Here is a 17,681-nt window from a genome sequence, read left to right as displayed (position 1 = left end):
AAGGTGTGATTCCACCCTTACCCTAACCCTACCCCTATATCTAACTTTTACCATAATCCCATAACCCTAACCCTCAACCTACTACTTCCCAGTAACCCTAACCTTTACCCTAACTCTAACCCTAACCCTACTACTTCCCCATAACTCTAACCTTTACCCTTTCCCTTACCCTTATCCTACCCCTAATTGTTTACTATTACCCTTATACCTCTCCTAATCCTTAGTCTAACCCTACCCCTACAGACTAATTGTAAACGATAATTCAATCACTGGTAAAAAGAGTCTTCTCAGCCCCAGTAAACAAGACTGAGATGAAAAAAATCCCAAAATGCACCGGGGAGGGAACAGCAGCCGAAAATCCCACATCGGGGAAGAAACAGACTCAGCTGAGAAGATTTCACTGGCTCCCAAAAGCAAACCCCCCCCCCAAAAAAGCCAGGACCAATGTTCAGCTTTAACATAATCTAAAAGGAGAACCATTTTAGCAGTGACGACAGCAAGCAGACCCCTCGACAAGGCTGAAACAAAAAGCAGGGCAGAAAGAGAAGCACTCATCAGTTTTCTTCACAACAGCTATTAAAGAACGATTTCCCTGCTCCGCACTGGGGGCAAACGGTGAGCGAAATGCCCACTTCAGAGCAAATGAATTAAGATGTGCTGTTTACCCACAGTGGGGAAAAGAAAATCGAGCCTTTCTTAAATCAATAGTCATGAAGCATCAGGCCTGCAGTTGGGTGTTTCTATAGCAGCAGCTCTCAGAACGTGTTTGGCTGTGGGCACAAACACCCTCTGTACTGCACTTCCAGCCCTCTGACATACAGTACAGCAGGCTGGTTTCTTACTTATAGCACAGCACCAAGCCTTTATCAGAGCAAATGATGGCAACACTGCAATAATGTAACTAAATGAACACAGGGAGCATCCTGAACATTCATTCAAGGATATCCGGCTGCTCTGGGATCTGTTCTAATTAGCATTTCTTGTCAATTAACTTATCCTTGTCTGCTTTGCGTGCAGAGGATTTCCATACTATTTGATAACATTATTCGGAAGGAGTGGGGAGCAGCGCCGCAGAGGAACTGCACGGCTGGAGGCAAACGCCTTAAAGGTAAAGCCTAACAACCAGCTGAACCATTCAGGTGGGCCGGCAGCTGCAGACGAGCTCCCCGCGCCCCATGTTCAGTCAGCGGGGCGACGGGGATCCTCCTGCTCCTCTAGGTCCGCGGCTTTGCAAATGAATAATAATAATTACAATTGCTTACACTTATATAGCACTTTTCTGGACACTCCACTCAAAGCGCTTTACAGGTAATGGGGATCCCCTCCACCACCACCAGTGTGCAGCCCCACCTGGGTGATGCGACGGCAGCCATAGTGCGCCAGAACGCTCCCCACACATCAGCTCTCAGTGGGGAGGAGAGCAGAGTAATGAACCCAATTCATAGAGTGCGATTATTAGGAGGCCATGATTGGGAAATTTTGGCCAGGACACCGGGGTTACACCCCTGCTCTTTTCGAGAAACGCTCTGGGATTTTTAATGACCACAGAGAGTCAGGACCTCGGTTTTACGTCTCATCCGAAGGACGGCGCCTGTTTACAGTATAGTGTCCCCATCACTATACTGGGGCATTAGGACCCACATGGACCGCAGGGTGAGCGCCCCCCGCTGGCCCCACTAACACCTCTTCCAGCCTTAGTTTTTCCCAGGAGGTCTCCCATCCAGGTACTGACCAGGCTCACACCTGCTGAGCTTCAGTGGGCTGCCAGTTGTGAGTTGCAGGGTGATATGGGAGCTGGCTGTAAATGAAAAGGTACAAATGAGCCTCACAAAATGCCTCTCTTCTGTCGCATTTAATAGTCCCGGGGTAAGACGCACAAGGTAAAAGGCATGTCTTACAAAACTGCCACAGCTCCAGGAACACTGCCTGCGCAGGCCTCTTTCTCCTGGCTCACTTGTTGCCAGTTGAAGATCCCAGCCTGTGACATGCAGCCTGGCTGCTACTTGTAATGCACGTCCAGAGAAAAACTCATTACGCGATTAATGAGCAGAAAGAACGAAAAGGACGAAGACAGCGAGAGAGAAAGCACAGCGCTCAAGGACAGGCACGGTTGCCTAGCCCCCAGCGCCGCCCCATCTTGGCCCCCTCAGTCACAGCCGCGGTCTCGGCGCTCACCAGCCATCCACTCCCAGTTTCTGCAGCTCGGAGATGCCGAAGGAGAGCGACCCCATGAAGTCGTTCCGGCTGGTGAGGTCCCAGTCCCAGATCTCCACCGACAGCCGGCGGTCCTTGTCCGTCTCCTTCAGGTGGCTGCGCGGGGGACAAGGGGACAGGGCGTCACTCCGCAGGCACGGGGCAGCAGTGGACAGCCATACGTCCAGAGCGCAGCCGCCTTGCAGCACAGCACCAAGCACAAAACAGAGCATCCTCAAACACCCCCTCGTGCGGCAGCTCGGCCTGCAGGTCCAAGCTGCTTCTGATGCAGGTGGTTATGCTGTGGAGTGTTATTTATACCGTGTCCCTGGGTACAGATCTACTTTCAGTCCTACAGGGTTAGTATGGTAGAGTTCTGGGTTTAGATGACCACTGAGTAAGGCACACAGAGACAGACAGGTGAAGAGACGCACACCCAGGCTGACTGCCCCCGTCAACTCACAATGTGAAGGTCTCGTTCCACTCTGGGTTGAGGGAGCACTTAATGGTCTTGGTCTTCTGCTTGCTTTCACTCTTGGGGTCCGGGATCAGCTTCAGCTTGACGTAGGGGTCAGACAAGCCATTGGGGTCCATGGGCACCAGGTTCTTGGCATCTTTAACTGAACAGAGAGATGGCCACAGTGAGAGGCATCACTAACACAGAGGTGGACGCTGTGAATCCAGTCATGAATAATAATAAGAATTCCTTACACTTATACAGCGCTTTCCTGGACACTCCACTCAAAGCGCTTTACAGGTAATGGGGATCCCCTCCACCACCACCAGTGTGCAGCCCCCACCTGGATGATGCGACGGCAGCCATAGTGCGCCAGAACTCATGACTACATCACACATCAGCTATTAGTGAGGAGGAGAGCAGAGTAATGAAGCCAATTCAGAGATGGGGATTATTAGGTGGCCATGATTGGTAAAGGCCAGTGGGAAATTTGGCCAGGATGCCGGGGTAACACCCCTACTCTTTGCGAGAAACGCCCTGGGATTTTTAATGACTACAGGAGAGTCAGGACCTCAGTTTTACGTCTCATCCAAAGGACGGCGTCTTTTTACAGTATAGTGTCCCTGTCACTATACTGGGGCATTAGGACCCACATGTGAGCGCTCCCTGCTGGCCCCACGAACACCTCTTCCAGCAGCAACCTTCGTTTTTCCCAGGAGGTCTCCCACCTGCTGAGCTTCAGGGGGGCTGCCAGTGGTGAGCAGCAGGCTGATATGGCTGCTGGCTGAATCCAGCAGACTCATCAATAGCCCAGTCCTCTTGGGCTCCCTTAACCCTGACAGTCTCTTACCTCATCAGAGACACACCTCTCTACTTCCACCCTCCTCCAGCAGAGAACAGCAACAGCTGAAGTTGCCTCTTTCCACACTGCTAAGAGTGAGGCATTTCAGATTTTGAAGAGTACCAACTATACTGTATATCTCTCCATCTTACCATATACCCAGACTTTTACTGTACTGAAGGTATACCCTCCATGTTACTGCACATCACTAATGAGCTGGACACAGCTGGCAATTGCTACTGGAAATGGTTGCTGTTGGGACACAGCAGATTAATCACAGAAAGCTTGATTGTTTTGGGGATGAAAATGCTTTCGCGCTATTAAACCATTAGACCTGCTATTCTCTCACCTTGCACTCACCCAGCACTTGACCAGTGCAACAATTTGCATGTAATAATACATCCAATTAATCAAATAAACCAGCTGCTGTCTCGGAAAAAAAAACGAAATCACGTGGAACCAAAAGGCTTCACTACATACACCCTATTCCGGACATAATAGATCACGCACAATACTTGCTGTCTTTAAAAAGATTGAGGCAAGCCCCAGTGAAACAGATTACAGCGTTGAGCCAAAATGGTCCGGAGGGATAAAGATTAGCCCAGTTTGTGAAGTATTAAATGAAGGGAGAGTGGAAGACTCTGTGTGGAAGAGATGATAGGCTATTTGCAATCTAAACCTCATGGGACTCATTTACACAGATGGGCTAACTGAGGACGTCCAGGTAGAGTTCCTTGTTTGAAGATGTATAAGCTGTCTGTGTCACGAATATGAACCCATGACTTTCTGGTCCAGAGTCTAGGATCTTTTCTTTTTTTAAGATCACTTGGCCATATACAATTTCTTGGATTAGGAATTTGTCTTTTCACATACCCCAGCCTGCTCTCCATGAGACACACAGGCAGGGAGAGAGAAGCTTGGGGTCAGAGCGCAGGGTCAGCCATTAATACGGCGCCCCTGGAGCAGCTGGGGTGAAGGGCCTTGCTCAGGGGATCCTCTGCCGGCCACGGGATACGAACCGGCAACCTTCCAGCCCCAGGCGCAGATCCTTAGCCACAGAGACACCGCACCGCCTCACACTCTTTGTGAATTGTCTTTGTCATATCTATCCACTGCCATCTCACAGACATTTCATTAAAATCACCTAGAGCACGGTGCCAGCCCATGGCTTCACTGCTGTCTATAAATCTGTATTATAACTGGAAGCAGTTAGGGGATGAAGCCAGCACACAGAGGCTGATGTGGGATAATTGCTTTTGACAACATGCTGTACATAATCTACAGGACTTACAACAATTTTTCAAATAAATGAAAAGCCTCAGAAAAAAAAAGGGAGAGAGAGTGAAAAATAACCTTCTTATGAAGGGAATAGCAATTGGATTTCTATTCCAGATTTCAAGTATTCATTAGGCTTAAGTGACAGGACTTTGCAGTGAACAGCGAGCAATTCCTTCATTCATCTTGCTGTACACTCAGCAGATCTGCACCACCGTGATGTGACATTAAATTATAAAAGACAGCATGGCAGATTAAAACTGTGGGGGCTCCGATAGGTTATGGGCTGTGTGCTGCATGAGAGGCTGTCAGGTTCTGCAAACAGAATGAGACTCTTTCATTAACTGTTGAAAGGTTAAGAAAATGTAATTAAAGAGTTTATAAAATGTGCCCGGGCCTATCTTGCAAACGATTGCCGGAGAGGGCACTGGTACTGCCTTATGCTTGGCTTTCACTCGTACTAACTTTTTATTATTCATTGGCCACACACAATACAGGGTGGAAATCGTCGAAGTCCTGCATTGTGAAAAGCCACTGAAGAATAAAGATAAATAAAGACCCCTGACTCTTAAAGACGCGAGAACCCTGAAAAATTCCCATCAGTTAAAAAAAAAACAACTAGCTTCTAGCAGGGCAAAGTTTGTATGCATTCCGGCTGGTCACCTCTGCTCTGTGGATGGTTGACACAGTACAGCCCAGTAGCAACCATGGGGAAGAGGGGATCGATATCAGAGAGGCCCTGTCATAAATTTCCCCTAACTGATTAAAAGTCTAAACGCTACATTTCCCCTTAGGGGCCCTAATGCAATATAAACAGTGCTTTCACGATCAATATACAATATAAACTAGTCACTACTACTCATGCTGAGCTCAATGGGAGAGCGGAAGGCGGGGCCGGTAAGGGGAGACAGCCAATCAGAGAGGAGAGCTTTGGAGCATCATGCTCATTCATAATTCCCTGCCGTGCCTGTGATGCAAAAGGAGCACAGAGCAGCTCTCTATTAAAACAAGTGATATTTCACATAACTAGATGCATGCAGAGCCATTTGCATTACTATACACTGCATTGCTATGTATATAGAAATAATAATAATAATAATAATAATTCACAATAATTGCTTACACTTATACAGCGTTTTTCTGGACACTGCACTCAAAACGCTTTACAGGCAATAGGGACTCCCCTCCACCACCAGTGTGCAGCCCCACCTGGATGATGTGAAGGCAGCCATAGTGCGCCAGAACGCTCCCCACACACCAGCTATCAGTGGGGAGGGGAGCAGAGTAATGAAGCCAATTCATAGATATACATGTGGTTTCCACATTTGGTTCCCACCCATCTTCAAATTCTTCTTGTTCTGGCCTGTACAGAGATTCATAGCCCCCAGCTGATGAAGGACTGAGGTTAAATTACTGGACCAGGATCAACAAAAGGCCAAGAGCTGCTAACCTTTCTGAAGCAAGAAAAGACTCATTCCTCCTTCAGTCCCCCTAGATTGGTCTGTATTCTTCTATATTTCAGAATTGAAACAATCTTTGTGAATAGCTTTTACGGATATTAAGCTAACTCAATTAATACAAAAAGATAAGATACAAAAAAACAACAAAATGTAACAAAAATAACAAAAGTACAGTGTAAGATACATTTGGATTATCTACAGTAATCAACAATATTATCTAACAGTAAATATCCTCACATGAATACAGGAACCTTTGTATTCAGAAACTGCTGGGGCCTCCTTAGGCAGCAATGATCTCAACCACTGTACATCTTTCCTTGCTTCAGGTCCTGCCATAACATTTCAGTGGGGTTTAGACCTCAGATTTCCTTTGGCCAATCCAGAAATTCAAAATCTCTTCTCCAGCCGTTGTGTCGTAGATCAGCTTTGCAGGGTTAGGATTGTTGTCTTGTTACAGATGCAGCCATTCAAAATGGGTGGGGTATTTCGCGGCATACCCCGGTGGGCGTGTCGCAGTATCACGCGGTATCGCGCAGTATCACGCGGTTAATCGCGTCATTTGACGTCATGCCGGAAACTATCCGGCGTCACCTTGTAAAACCGCCAGGGGGAGCTTAACCTCTCATGTACAGCATTTGAGGTTTTAATTTTGAACTGTGTATTACAGCATGTTAATCATCAGTCATTAAAATGTTGGTATATTTTATGAAAGCAAGATTGCTCAGTTGGACAAAAGTACACAGCCTACCTTATATTAAATATTTCTGCATCAAAGCATGAGCCACTTCAGCGCAGCTTCAGCTGATGAATGGATGCTCTGACATCCTCCTCCAGAACTTGCCGAAACACAACTGAATTCATGGTCTGTCTGGGACCCGAGGCTGCAAAGTTGGTCCAAACCATGAACCCACCATGCTTGACCGTCGGGATGAGGTTCTTCTGTTGGAAGCCTGTGTTTGGTTCGTTCAACACAAAACATTTCTCTTTTGACCCCTCTGCCCAGAGAACAGGCTTCCAGTAAGTCTCGTGGATCATCCAGGTACTCTTTGGAGAAACGGAGACGAGAGGCGATGTTATCTTTAGAGAGCGATGGTTTCTTCCTGGCTATGCTGCCATTAAAACTCGTTCTCGTTCAGTCTTTTCCTGATGGCAGAGGCATGAACGCTGCTATTATTCGCAGCGAGAGGGACCTGCGGATCCCTCGATGTTACCCAGGGGTCCTTTGTCACTTCTTGGGTAGCTTTCCACATTGTTGTGGATCTTGGCAAGATGACCAGTCTTCTGCAGAGTCACTGTTGTCTTGAATGTTTGCCATTCGCAGACCGTCTGTCAGTGACAGTGGATGGAAGGGCCCCCAGATGTTTAGAAACGGTTCTGTAACGCTCTCCAGACTGATGAGCACAAACCCCTCTGTTTCTGAAGTCTCTGAATGTGGCACGGCGTGTTCCTGCTAATCTGTATGCTGAAGACCAAAATCACAAAGCGTCTGACCACCACACAGGACAGGGATGCCAAGACTCAGGTCTTGTTTGTTACCCAATCATTGAATCACCTGATTCTAATTACAACCTTACAGTATGTCTACTAAATATACTAGGGGTTCACATATTATTTCACAATGCGCTGACTCTTAATTATTATTTTCTCCAAAATGTTTTAATTCGTAAATATAAATCCTTTTGGTTATTTAAGAAAAAAATGGATTCGATTAAACTGAGTGTCAGAAGAAGAGGCTGTAATTCCCTCAGTTGAACGGGATTCACAAACGTGCGCTCGACACTTTTGGTTTGGGTTCACAATAATCAGGACAACAAAATGTGGTGTTGACACGATATACTGTGCATACACCAAGGTAAAATAATACATGCATGCAACGCATTCATATGTTGTACTATGTATGAAATATGTAAATATCTCTGCTTTCAGATACACAAGCCATCAAGCAGGTGCTGAATGCAGGTTTATTTCCACTGTCCATGGCAGCATGGTTGAGAAGCACAAAGCATGACAGAAAAAAACTACAAAGCAAATACAGAATGCACCACTTGGTGATCAGAACATATTCCCCCTACAAGTTTCCTAGGTGACCCAATTCCCTGTGCTAGTTTTTAAAAATGCATGTTTTCCACAGTGTGCTAGCCCAGCACCAAGATTTGCTGCTCTTTGCTTTCACATATGTGCTAGTACAGCTCTACTTAGGAAGCCAAGTAAAAACAACTAGCTGCAGCAGTTGTGGTTCCTCTTCAGTAACTTTCGTCTCATCTGCACTGACACGAGTTCCACATGCAGTGCAGGCTGGGACGCTACCCAGAATGTGCTTCCAACACCGCTTGCCAAATCCCAGACCGAGGAGATAAATGCTTTAGGTTTCCTTCGCTTTCTCCCGGAGCTGGTCTTGACAGCAAGGGGAAGTTGAACACCGGGCATTGTGGGAAGAGCGCATCTTAAAAGCTGTGTGCTCAACATTATTTGCTGGACCAATTAAAAACCCATATGTCATTCTGTAGGATAAATGGCACCAACCAGCCCTTTAAACAGCTGAGCGTTGGCTGATTGAGTGGAAAATAAACTGGAATTATTTCGCTCAAAAAATCATTATTGGGCTCCCAGATAAAGAATTATAAACCCTGTCCAAAACTAATGATGTGTTCAATCTTGGGCACACACAGTATAAAACGTAATCTCCTATTTCAGAGACATTTAAAGCTTCACTAACGACCTCAAATTAATACATGCCTCGTTGTCTCTCAGCACATATGGACAAATATTTTACATTTTAATTCTCTTGCTCGTGCTCGGCTGTAAAGAGCAGGCGGACAAGCCATATGTGTGTGCTCTGCTGAGTACTGCGATCAAGCGTAGGGATGAGGACATGGATGGACTGATGCATCTAGCCTAGATTCTCTGAGGAAGGCTTACATGGGGACTTTGATTGGAGAGGTCAGAACAGCCAGGTTACTGACGGTGAACATGCCCTGCCCTTCCCAGGTATACAAAAAGGAAAAAAAAAATGTGAGTTCAGGGAAAACAGCATGCTTTCGCATGCGCTCAGAAATGCAAACAGCAGCCGTGCCCATCTTTTTCCAAAACAGTATGTTAAGCGCTCGCATTACAACACTGGCAACGGCTCTCACCTCCTTGCCCAGCTCTGCCAACCCTATATAAGCTCTCTGACCATGAAATTCACGCGGGCACTTACCGACACGAAGAGCAGTACAATCCAATAGCCTGTTAATGACAAATGTTTATTTCTCTCTGGGAGGGATCTGGGTCAATCATTGTGCTATTGATCTCCTAATGTACTTTCCAGCCTTAACCCAGCACGAGGAGCGGGAGGGGGGGAGGTCCAACTCACAACCGGGGAGGGAAATAATTTCTCGGGGGTGGGGTGTGAGCTAGGTCTGCGCCACTCGGAGAACCACTGATCGTCACGTCTGAGAAGGCAATTGTCACAGCGAACACTAATCCAGAAGAAAACACCCGGTAATTGAGTATGTGCTGGACGAGCCGCGTCTGCTGTTACAGTGTCTGTAGGAGACGTGGTCTGTTATGGATCGGGTTACTGGCAGAGCTCAGAGGAGAAACACAATATAGACGGGTCCCACTGCTTCTGCTGGGCGTTCAGATCGAGATAACTTCAGTGAAAACGGCTGCAAGGTGTGAGCCTCGGGGCTCCGGCGTTTTTCGGGGCTTAAACAAGGGGTGGGGGCTCGGATCGAGCTGCCGCCGTCCCAGGGTGCCCTCTGGAGTGGGCATCATGCAAGCCGTGGCATCAGCTGGCTCTGCTCCATCACACCCCCACCCCACCGAGATCAATTCAAGATGCCACATGCCTCAGCGCATCCTTCACGTTTGCCAGTTCTGCAAGCTTATTTGTTTTCTGCTTAATTATACTCATCCTTCATGCAGCACATTCCAGGAAGCAATGTATTATCAATTTAATATGCCTTTGCAATGCACGAACAGCATTTTTTTTTCCAGAGCCTCACATCCCTCTCTTAAACTGTCTGCTCTTCTCAGGCAAAAGGCAGGCTTCCTGTAAGATAGGTTGTCATCGCCATCTAGTGGGGAAACAATGAGCAGCAGCAACAGGGACAGAAGCCAGACTTAATCAGTGGTGCAGCAGGCTGTACTGCAAGTCAGTGCTTCACTGTCTCTGCTGGATTTCAATCCAGCTAAGCTCTATATCTTCAGTGCTAACAGATGAGTTAATGGATCTGCTTTTATACTTAGAATTCTACTTAACTCCTTTTCTCAAATGACTTTTCAAATGACTCAAAAGCCATTTGACATTCTGAGTGTCAGATATACTCAGATATATTCAAGGATACGGTTTCCAGTGTCGGCACACAGAACTTTATGCTGCCTGTCTTCAGCGTGCTGGCTGTTATTTCTGACTAAACGGCTTTTACTAACTGAACAAGTGACGGCGAACAGACACAGGTGGAAAAGGCACTGTAACTGTCTCATCCACAATGATAATAAACCTGTTTTATATAGCGCCTTTAAAAGTATGCTCTCAAAGTGCTTTACAGGATAAGTAATAAAGGTAGTTAAAGGGGAACCACAATGCTAATATCATATAGCATATCATCTCGAATTGACTACTGTAATGCTCTACTCGCTGGGGTATCTAAATCTACTCTGAACAAACTGCAGTATGTCCAAAATTCAGCAGCCAGAATCCTGACCAGGTTTAGTGCAAGTGTTCACATTACTCCTATCCTGGAGTCCTTGCACTGGCTTCCGGTCAAATTCCATGTAGACTTTAAAATCCTCATGCTCACCTGTAAGGCTCTGCATGGCTTGGCACCTCAGTACCTGTCTGAACTATTATCACCCTCCTCCCCACCTCGCAACCTTCGCTCTTCTAATTCTGCTCTCCTTACTGTTCCCCAAGCCCATCTACATTGTATGGGTGACAGGACCTTCTCTTGTTATGCCCCCAAGCTCTTGAACTCTCTCCCCAAGGATATCAGAGAGTCACCTTCTCTAAACTCCTTCAAATCCAGACTCAGAACCCTCTTCTTCAGAAAAGTCTTTACTGAACAGGTTCCATTCTTCACCCCTCTGCTTTTCTTAGTACCACCATCCACAGTCTCCTCCATATATTGTAATTGTGTTTTATCTTGTGTATTCTTCTTATTTATTGTTGTTGTCATCCTGTAAAGCCCTTTGAGAAGCCACCTTTAAAGGCGCTATAGAAAATAAAGTTTATTATTATTATTATTATTATTATTATTATTATTATTATTATTATTATTATCTGCTGCACAATCTCTCTTTATTCACTGGTACATCACATTACATTAGTCAGTACGATGACTAGTGAGCAGGAAGGGCCACTTCACATCACACTTCTCCCGAACCCTTGACGACGTGGCGACTTACGTGTCTTACAAAGACAACTGAAAATGGCAACTTACAAAGTTCACAATTTTGTGCTTAATTCAAAATTTGTCAATTTTTTCTAGACTGTCGACGAATTCATTTTATGTAATAGATAATGACTGGTCTGAGAAACCGGGACTGCTGCTCTTCTTTAAAGGGAAACGGTAATAATGACGGGAAATAAGAAAATTCGGCAAAGAAACAACCAGGATTTAAAATGTAGTAAGGAATGCAAGATGTAGACACACACACACCAAATAAACAAAAGCCTTTTTTGAAGAAGCAGGGTTTGAGTCTGGATTTGAATGCACTCAGGGTAGGTGACTCTCTGGCATCCTTGGGGATAGACATCCAGAGCTTTGGGGTGCAGCAAGAGAAGATCCTGTCACCCATTGAGTGTAAACAAGCTTAGAGGACAAACAGGAGAAAAGAGGCTGTGAGTTGGGGAGTAGAAAGATGAAATGCCAGATAGGTACTGAGGACCAAGCCACGTAGAGCCTTATAAGCGAGCATGAGGATTTTGAAGTCAACACGACACCTGATAGGATGCCAGTACAAGGACTACAGGACAAGACACATGATTGCTTGCCCACAACCTGTCTGCCGAATTCTGGACATACTGAAATTTGTTTAGGGTGGATATAGATACCCCAGCGAGCGAGGAATTATAGTAATCAATTCTAGAAAAGACGGATGCGTTGACCAGCTTTTCTGCTACAGTCTGAGACAACATAGGAAGAAGTTTGATTCGTTTTTTTCCTTCCGTAGAGGTCAAACTGGTTACAAGTATTCCTCTCAATTTTAATTGTTCTAATACAGCCAGACTCAGTCCCGACACGCCCACATCCTGACCACGCCCTCTTTCGCATTGCAGGCTCCGCCCCATACTGGAAGTTAACCACCGATTGGATGAGAGGCGTGTCTCTCACTGACGGCATGAGGGAGATGGCAGCTCCCATCCTAACCCTCTCTGTTGCTCAGCCAATCGTGTGGAGCTTGGGGAAATCGCTGTCACAGTCAGCCATCGACATGAGCCACCCTCGAACCCGTGACCACAGAGCTCACCCTGCAATGGGCCACCAGACAGCAGGCGCCTATGTTGAAAAAACGAAACTTAACCTTTAGTCACGCTCACTTTCTTTCTATTATCTATCTTGAAAGGAGGCCTTTTTTCCAGTTTTTTTTTAAGTTGATTCATTTTAAAACATGTAATTTTTAGAAATATTATTTAATCACAATATAAAGAAAAACAGGAAAAGGCGTTTATTTAATATTTGAAGTACTGGGCAATGTGTAGGTCATTAATGTTCCGGCAGCAGTTTTTGAAAGCGACTGGTTAAATTTCACTCTGGGCTCGTACTCCCTTGATTCCTTCATCCCACTGTTTTCTAACCGTTTCTTCCAATTCAGGATCACGGGAGAGCCAGAGCAAATCCAAGCAGCAGGCGGGTGGCAGGGTACAACCCACATGGGATACCAGTCCATTGTAGGGCAAACTGACGCAAACACAGACACACACCCACACCAGCGCCAAGTTTCCCAGAAGCCAATTCACCTACTAGTATGTTTCTGGACTGTGGGAGGAATCTGGAGCACCCCGAGCAAGCCCACCAGAACACAGGGAGAACATGCAAACTCCACGCAGACAGCAACCCCAGGACTGGAATGCAACCCGGGGCCCCAGCACTGTCAGGTTCTGCTGGAGCTACCCCCTGCGCCACACTGCCACCCATGACCTCACTCGTTTCCTCCTTCAATTCGATTGGCGCAGCCGTTTCTCTCCTCCTGATCTGCTGCCCAGTTGGGCTGCTGGTGCAGAATGGCCGCTGTTTGTCAGAGGAAGGCTGGACATGCTGGGTTTGTGCGCTTGGGGGTGTGGATTTAGCGGACCTGACTCTGTCTCTCTCCCGTCTAGTCCATGTGGAAGACGAAGAGAAGCACAGTGGACGGGTACTTCCTAGCTGGGAAGAGCATGGTGTGGTGGCCGGTGAGTGTGAAGAAGACCAGGGAGAGTTATAGTAGGGATTGTTCAATTCAATGAAAAACTGTGTACAGTACATGTTATATCTACGCCTGTGGGGGCTGTACTTCAATGATGAATGATATGGTTCTCTCCTCTGTGTATAAATGCCGAAATAGCCAGCAGCCATATCACTCTGGAACTCACAACTGGCAGCCCACTGAAGCCCAGCAGGTGTGAGTCTGGTCAGTACCTGGATGGGAGACGTCCTGGGGAAAAACTAAGGTTGCTGCTGGAAGAGGTGTTAGTGGGGCCAGCAGGGGGCGCTCACCCTGCGGTCCATGTGGGTCCTAATGCCCCAGTATAGTGACGGGAACAGGCGCTGTCCTTCGGATGACACGTAAAACCGAGGTCCTGACTCTCTGTGGTCATTAAAAATCCCAGGGCGTTTCTCGAAAAGAGTAGGGGTGTAACCCCAGTGTTCTGGACAAATTTCCCACTGGCCTTTACCAATCATGGCCTCCTAATAATCCCCCTCTATGAATTGGCTTCATTACTCTGCTCTCCTCCCCACTGAGAGCTGGTGTGTGGTGAGCGTACTGGCGCACTATGGCTGCCATCGCATTATCCAGCTGGGTGCTGCACATTGGTGGTGGTGGAGGGGATCCCCATTACCTGTAAAGCGGTTTGAGTGGAGTGTCCAGAAAAGCGCTATATAAGTGTAAGCAATTATTATTATTATAAGGATGCTTTTGGGATGAAAGGAGCGATCACAAGGATTTTTTCCGATTCCTTTTCTGTCCACTAGGTGGCAGCACAATCTCACTGATAACCACAGGACGAGACGGAAACTGACAAAACCCGAACAGCATCAGCACTTTCTGCTCATGGTTTTCTATATCCACGGGTAGACCGTTAGCCCACCGCGACCCGGACTGTCGCCACGCACACACAAGACTTTGCCCAGAGAGCGCGTTTCGGACCGGTGTGCCGGACTCACTGTGCACCGTCAGGATGTTGCTCTTGATCTCGGCCCTGATGTAGATCCGGCCCCGGCGCTCCGTGTGGTCCGTCCCGCACAGGCTGGGCACGTTGGCCACGCAGCGCTTATGGATGTTCATCATGCAGTCTGAGGACACAAAAATAAGACCGGGGGTGATTCCAGTTCTGTACACCTCAGCCTTCTGTTAATACACGTTTACACCCACTGTACTGTGGACACACGATACCACACAGTCCCACCGGACTGGCCCCAGCCAGCCTTCTCCAGGATGTCCCATTCCCGGTCATTCCTGAAAACCCCCTTCAGAAAATGTCCACCATTTTCCAAACGCTTTTCCAAAACCTCCAGGAACCCATCAAGCAGAGGTTCCTAACCTTGTAGACACCTCACAGCCCCTACAGCAATACATGGTAGCCCAACGCTCCCACCAAAAACAATAATTAGCAGTTTTGATTGTGTTTTTTAGGCTGTTTAATAGATTGGTAGGTGCATATTTCAAATCCAACTCGACTAATTACTTTTTGAAAGCAATAATTCCCTAATAATGTAATAAACATAATTATGTCAAAGCTTTGAGCGGGTTATGCAGTAGAATTATTTTAATAACACAAGCAACAGAAAGATCAGTTCCCCTGAAGGATCAGAGGGAAAATGAGCAGTAGTTTTAACACTGTGTTGACAGGAGACGGGCAGGTGTTCACAGCGGTGTTAAATTTAAGTTTGAATTGTTGTGGTACGCGGCAGTTTGCTGTATCTGCTTAGACACATGCAGGATGTTGGTGACACCAAAAACAAATTCTGACCCAAACGTGTATATATATATACTGTATATTGGTGTGGCTCCCTCTCTTCATCTGTTGTGATGAAATTGGAGTATATCTACGTTTAAAATTATACGTTACTCTCACACCCCGTGGATTCTCTTACTGCACCCTAGAGGTCTGCACGGGCATGAAGCCCGAACCCGGCCCATACCCGAGACCTTGAGACCCGACCCGACCGAGCCCGACTGGTACTGCCAAATTTGAAACCCGAACCCGACCCGAACCCCAAAATCGGTCACGCTCTTTTCCTCTCAGAGCGAGTAGACACACATGCCCACACGGAGACGGATTCTCTTAGGCGCTGTTTTACGATGCTTTGCGTTCGAGTTAATAGACAGAGAATGCCGAGAAATATGGTCCTGAGAAAACGCTGAGGAAAACTGGTATTTAGGTCATAATGTTTCCATAACGAAGCCGTCCCCAAACTCATTTGGCATTTTGAGTAGTTCGCCCTTTGTGAGTTTAAGTTTTATTTCATCCATTGCGAACAGCTAGCTAGGCAGGCTCTGTTACACACGTACAGTACGAGAGAGAGAGAGAACGAGCGAGCGAGCGCGCAAAAAAAATTGAGTTACAAATTTCTTATAATAAAAAAATGCAAACATAAAATAATAATAATAATAATTCATTTTCGCTTATTAGAAAACAAACCCGAGCCCGAAGTTGTAAGTGAAAAACCGACCCCAAACCCGATACTTTGTCGGGCCCCGTCCGGCTCAGGTCGGGTAGCAGACCTCTACTGCACCCCGAGAGTGTGCAAGCACCCCAGGTAAAGAACCCCAGCTATAAGGCATGGAGCTCTGACCAGGGGGGTCTCGAGTGACCCCCCACCAGTAACCTGCCAGAGACGGACAGGAGGATCCACCTGTCAGCTTAAAACTGAAACCCCTGGTGTTTAGGTAGGGCTCGACTCCCCACAGACAAATGGAGAAGAGAGCATTTAAAGGTAAGGTCCAGTCTGAGAGCAGTGAAGAGGGGAGGGAGGAATCTCTTATGACAATAAAACTTCCCTGCAGAATTCATAAGGCACACAGCCGATACTCAGGCCCAGGTAAGGAGAACTGCTTGCTCTTTCACGCCTGGACAACGGCTTTCATCAGGTCCTTTCACTTAGGTAACAGGAGCACGCATCCCGACACACGCATACGGGACACCGCCCCGGGGAACAGGAGCCGGGTGACACGGGCCGGGCGCAGACAGGTGACGTGATGCCGAGAGCCAGCAGACACACACCGTCTCGCGCTCGCAGGAGAGAAATTCCACCCAGGTAACGATAGCCCCCAGCACGGCCGGGGCACTCGTAACACGGCTGGGTCACGTTACGGCCGTCATCGTCACCGAGGCCCGTGTGAACGCGGGAGGGCGTTCAATACGTCTCGACAGAACCTGCAGCAGACCCGGCAGGGGCATGCGTACATGCCTGCACTGATAACGATACAGATTTGGAACCCCCAAGTCATTTTGATCGCAGTCAGTGCTGGGGAAGTTCAGCGGCCGCTTGTTTCTTCTTGAGGCTCGTATTTCAATCCGCGAGGCTGCCGTTTCTATTGACGCCTGCGATTACCTAGGGTTAAATGACTGCTGCCAATGTATCTGTTTACAGTGTAACTGTAACTGTAAAGTTGTGTCATCAATAAGCCTTTTCAATGGGAATTTTAACCGTACATAAATGTGAGTGTCGTTAATGCATGCACAGGGAGAAAGTGATTTACAGAAGACGTAATAAAGTTATGAGGACCTGCTGTATGTGTAGGCTTCTCTTTATGCAAAAAACGATTCGATGGCTAACAATAAGCTGATGGCTTAAAGGCAGTCAGGATGGCTTTTAGGCTTTTAGGTTAAAGATTTGAGTTTGGACAACTGGCTGTGCATCACCTTGGGACGCACAGTGGACACAGTCAGAAAGACAGAATGGCATGTCTTTGGAGCTCCATCTTCCTCCAACTAATATGTACAGAGCAGACAAGCGTGCAGTTTACACAAGGGAATGCAACGAGATACTGAGCCAGTGACATCCACAACAGCTCTCACAGATCATCTCCTACACTGTATGTCAGGCACTTTACATGTAAATCAATTAACTAATCAATCAAAAGCTTCCTGAGACTCTGCGGTACCCCACTGTTGCAGGACTCCACTACTGTCTTTTGACACTCAGGTAACGCATTTAACTGTAGTCCAATAGCCACGTCTTATCAGCGGTGTGTAGTATTCTGCCACAGTTCCTCAAAAGCGCCTTTTAACAGGCTTCCAAATGGCTTTGCAAAAGGCAGTTAG

The 17,681-nt window shown here is 47.0% G+C and overlaps 1 protein-coding gene across 2 annotated transcripts in view; it reads right to left on the bottom strand.

Moving 5' to 3' along the window:
• Positions 1–17,681, bottom strand: part of LOC102689943 (protein kinase C beta type) — a 149,528-nt gene that overhangs the window by 54,883 nt on the left and 76,964 nt on the right. For both annotated transcript variants that reach the window (XM_069181007.1, XM_069181006.1), the window contains exons 5-7: positions 14,578–14,706; positions 2,657–2,813; positions 2,176–2,310 (exon numbers count right to left, since the gene is read on the bottom strand). In XM_069181007.1, the coding sequence (XP_069037108.1) occupies positions 2,176–2,310; positions 2,657–2,813; positions 14,578–14,706 (421 nt within the window). The remainder of the gene's footprint in view (positions 1–2,175; positions 2,311–2,656; positions 2,814–14,577; positions 14,707–17,681) is intronic.

This window comes from Lepisosteus oculatus, chromosome 19 (genome assembly GCF_040954835.1).
Source record: "Lepisosteus oculatus isolate fLepOcu1 chromosome 19, fLepOcu1.hap2, whole genome shotgun sequence".
In the NCBI taxonomy this organism is placed as follows: domain Eukaryota; kingdom Metazoa; phylum Chordata; class Actinopteri; order Semionotiformes; family Lepisosteidae; genus Lepisosteus; species Lepisosteus oculatus.
Note: the sequence above shows the minus strand (reverse complement) of the source record. Positions and strands in the feature narration are given on the sequence as shown.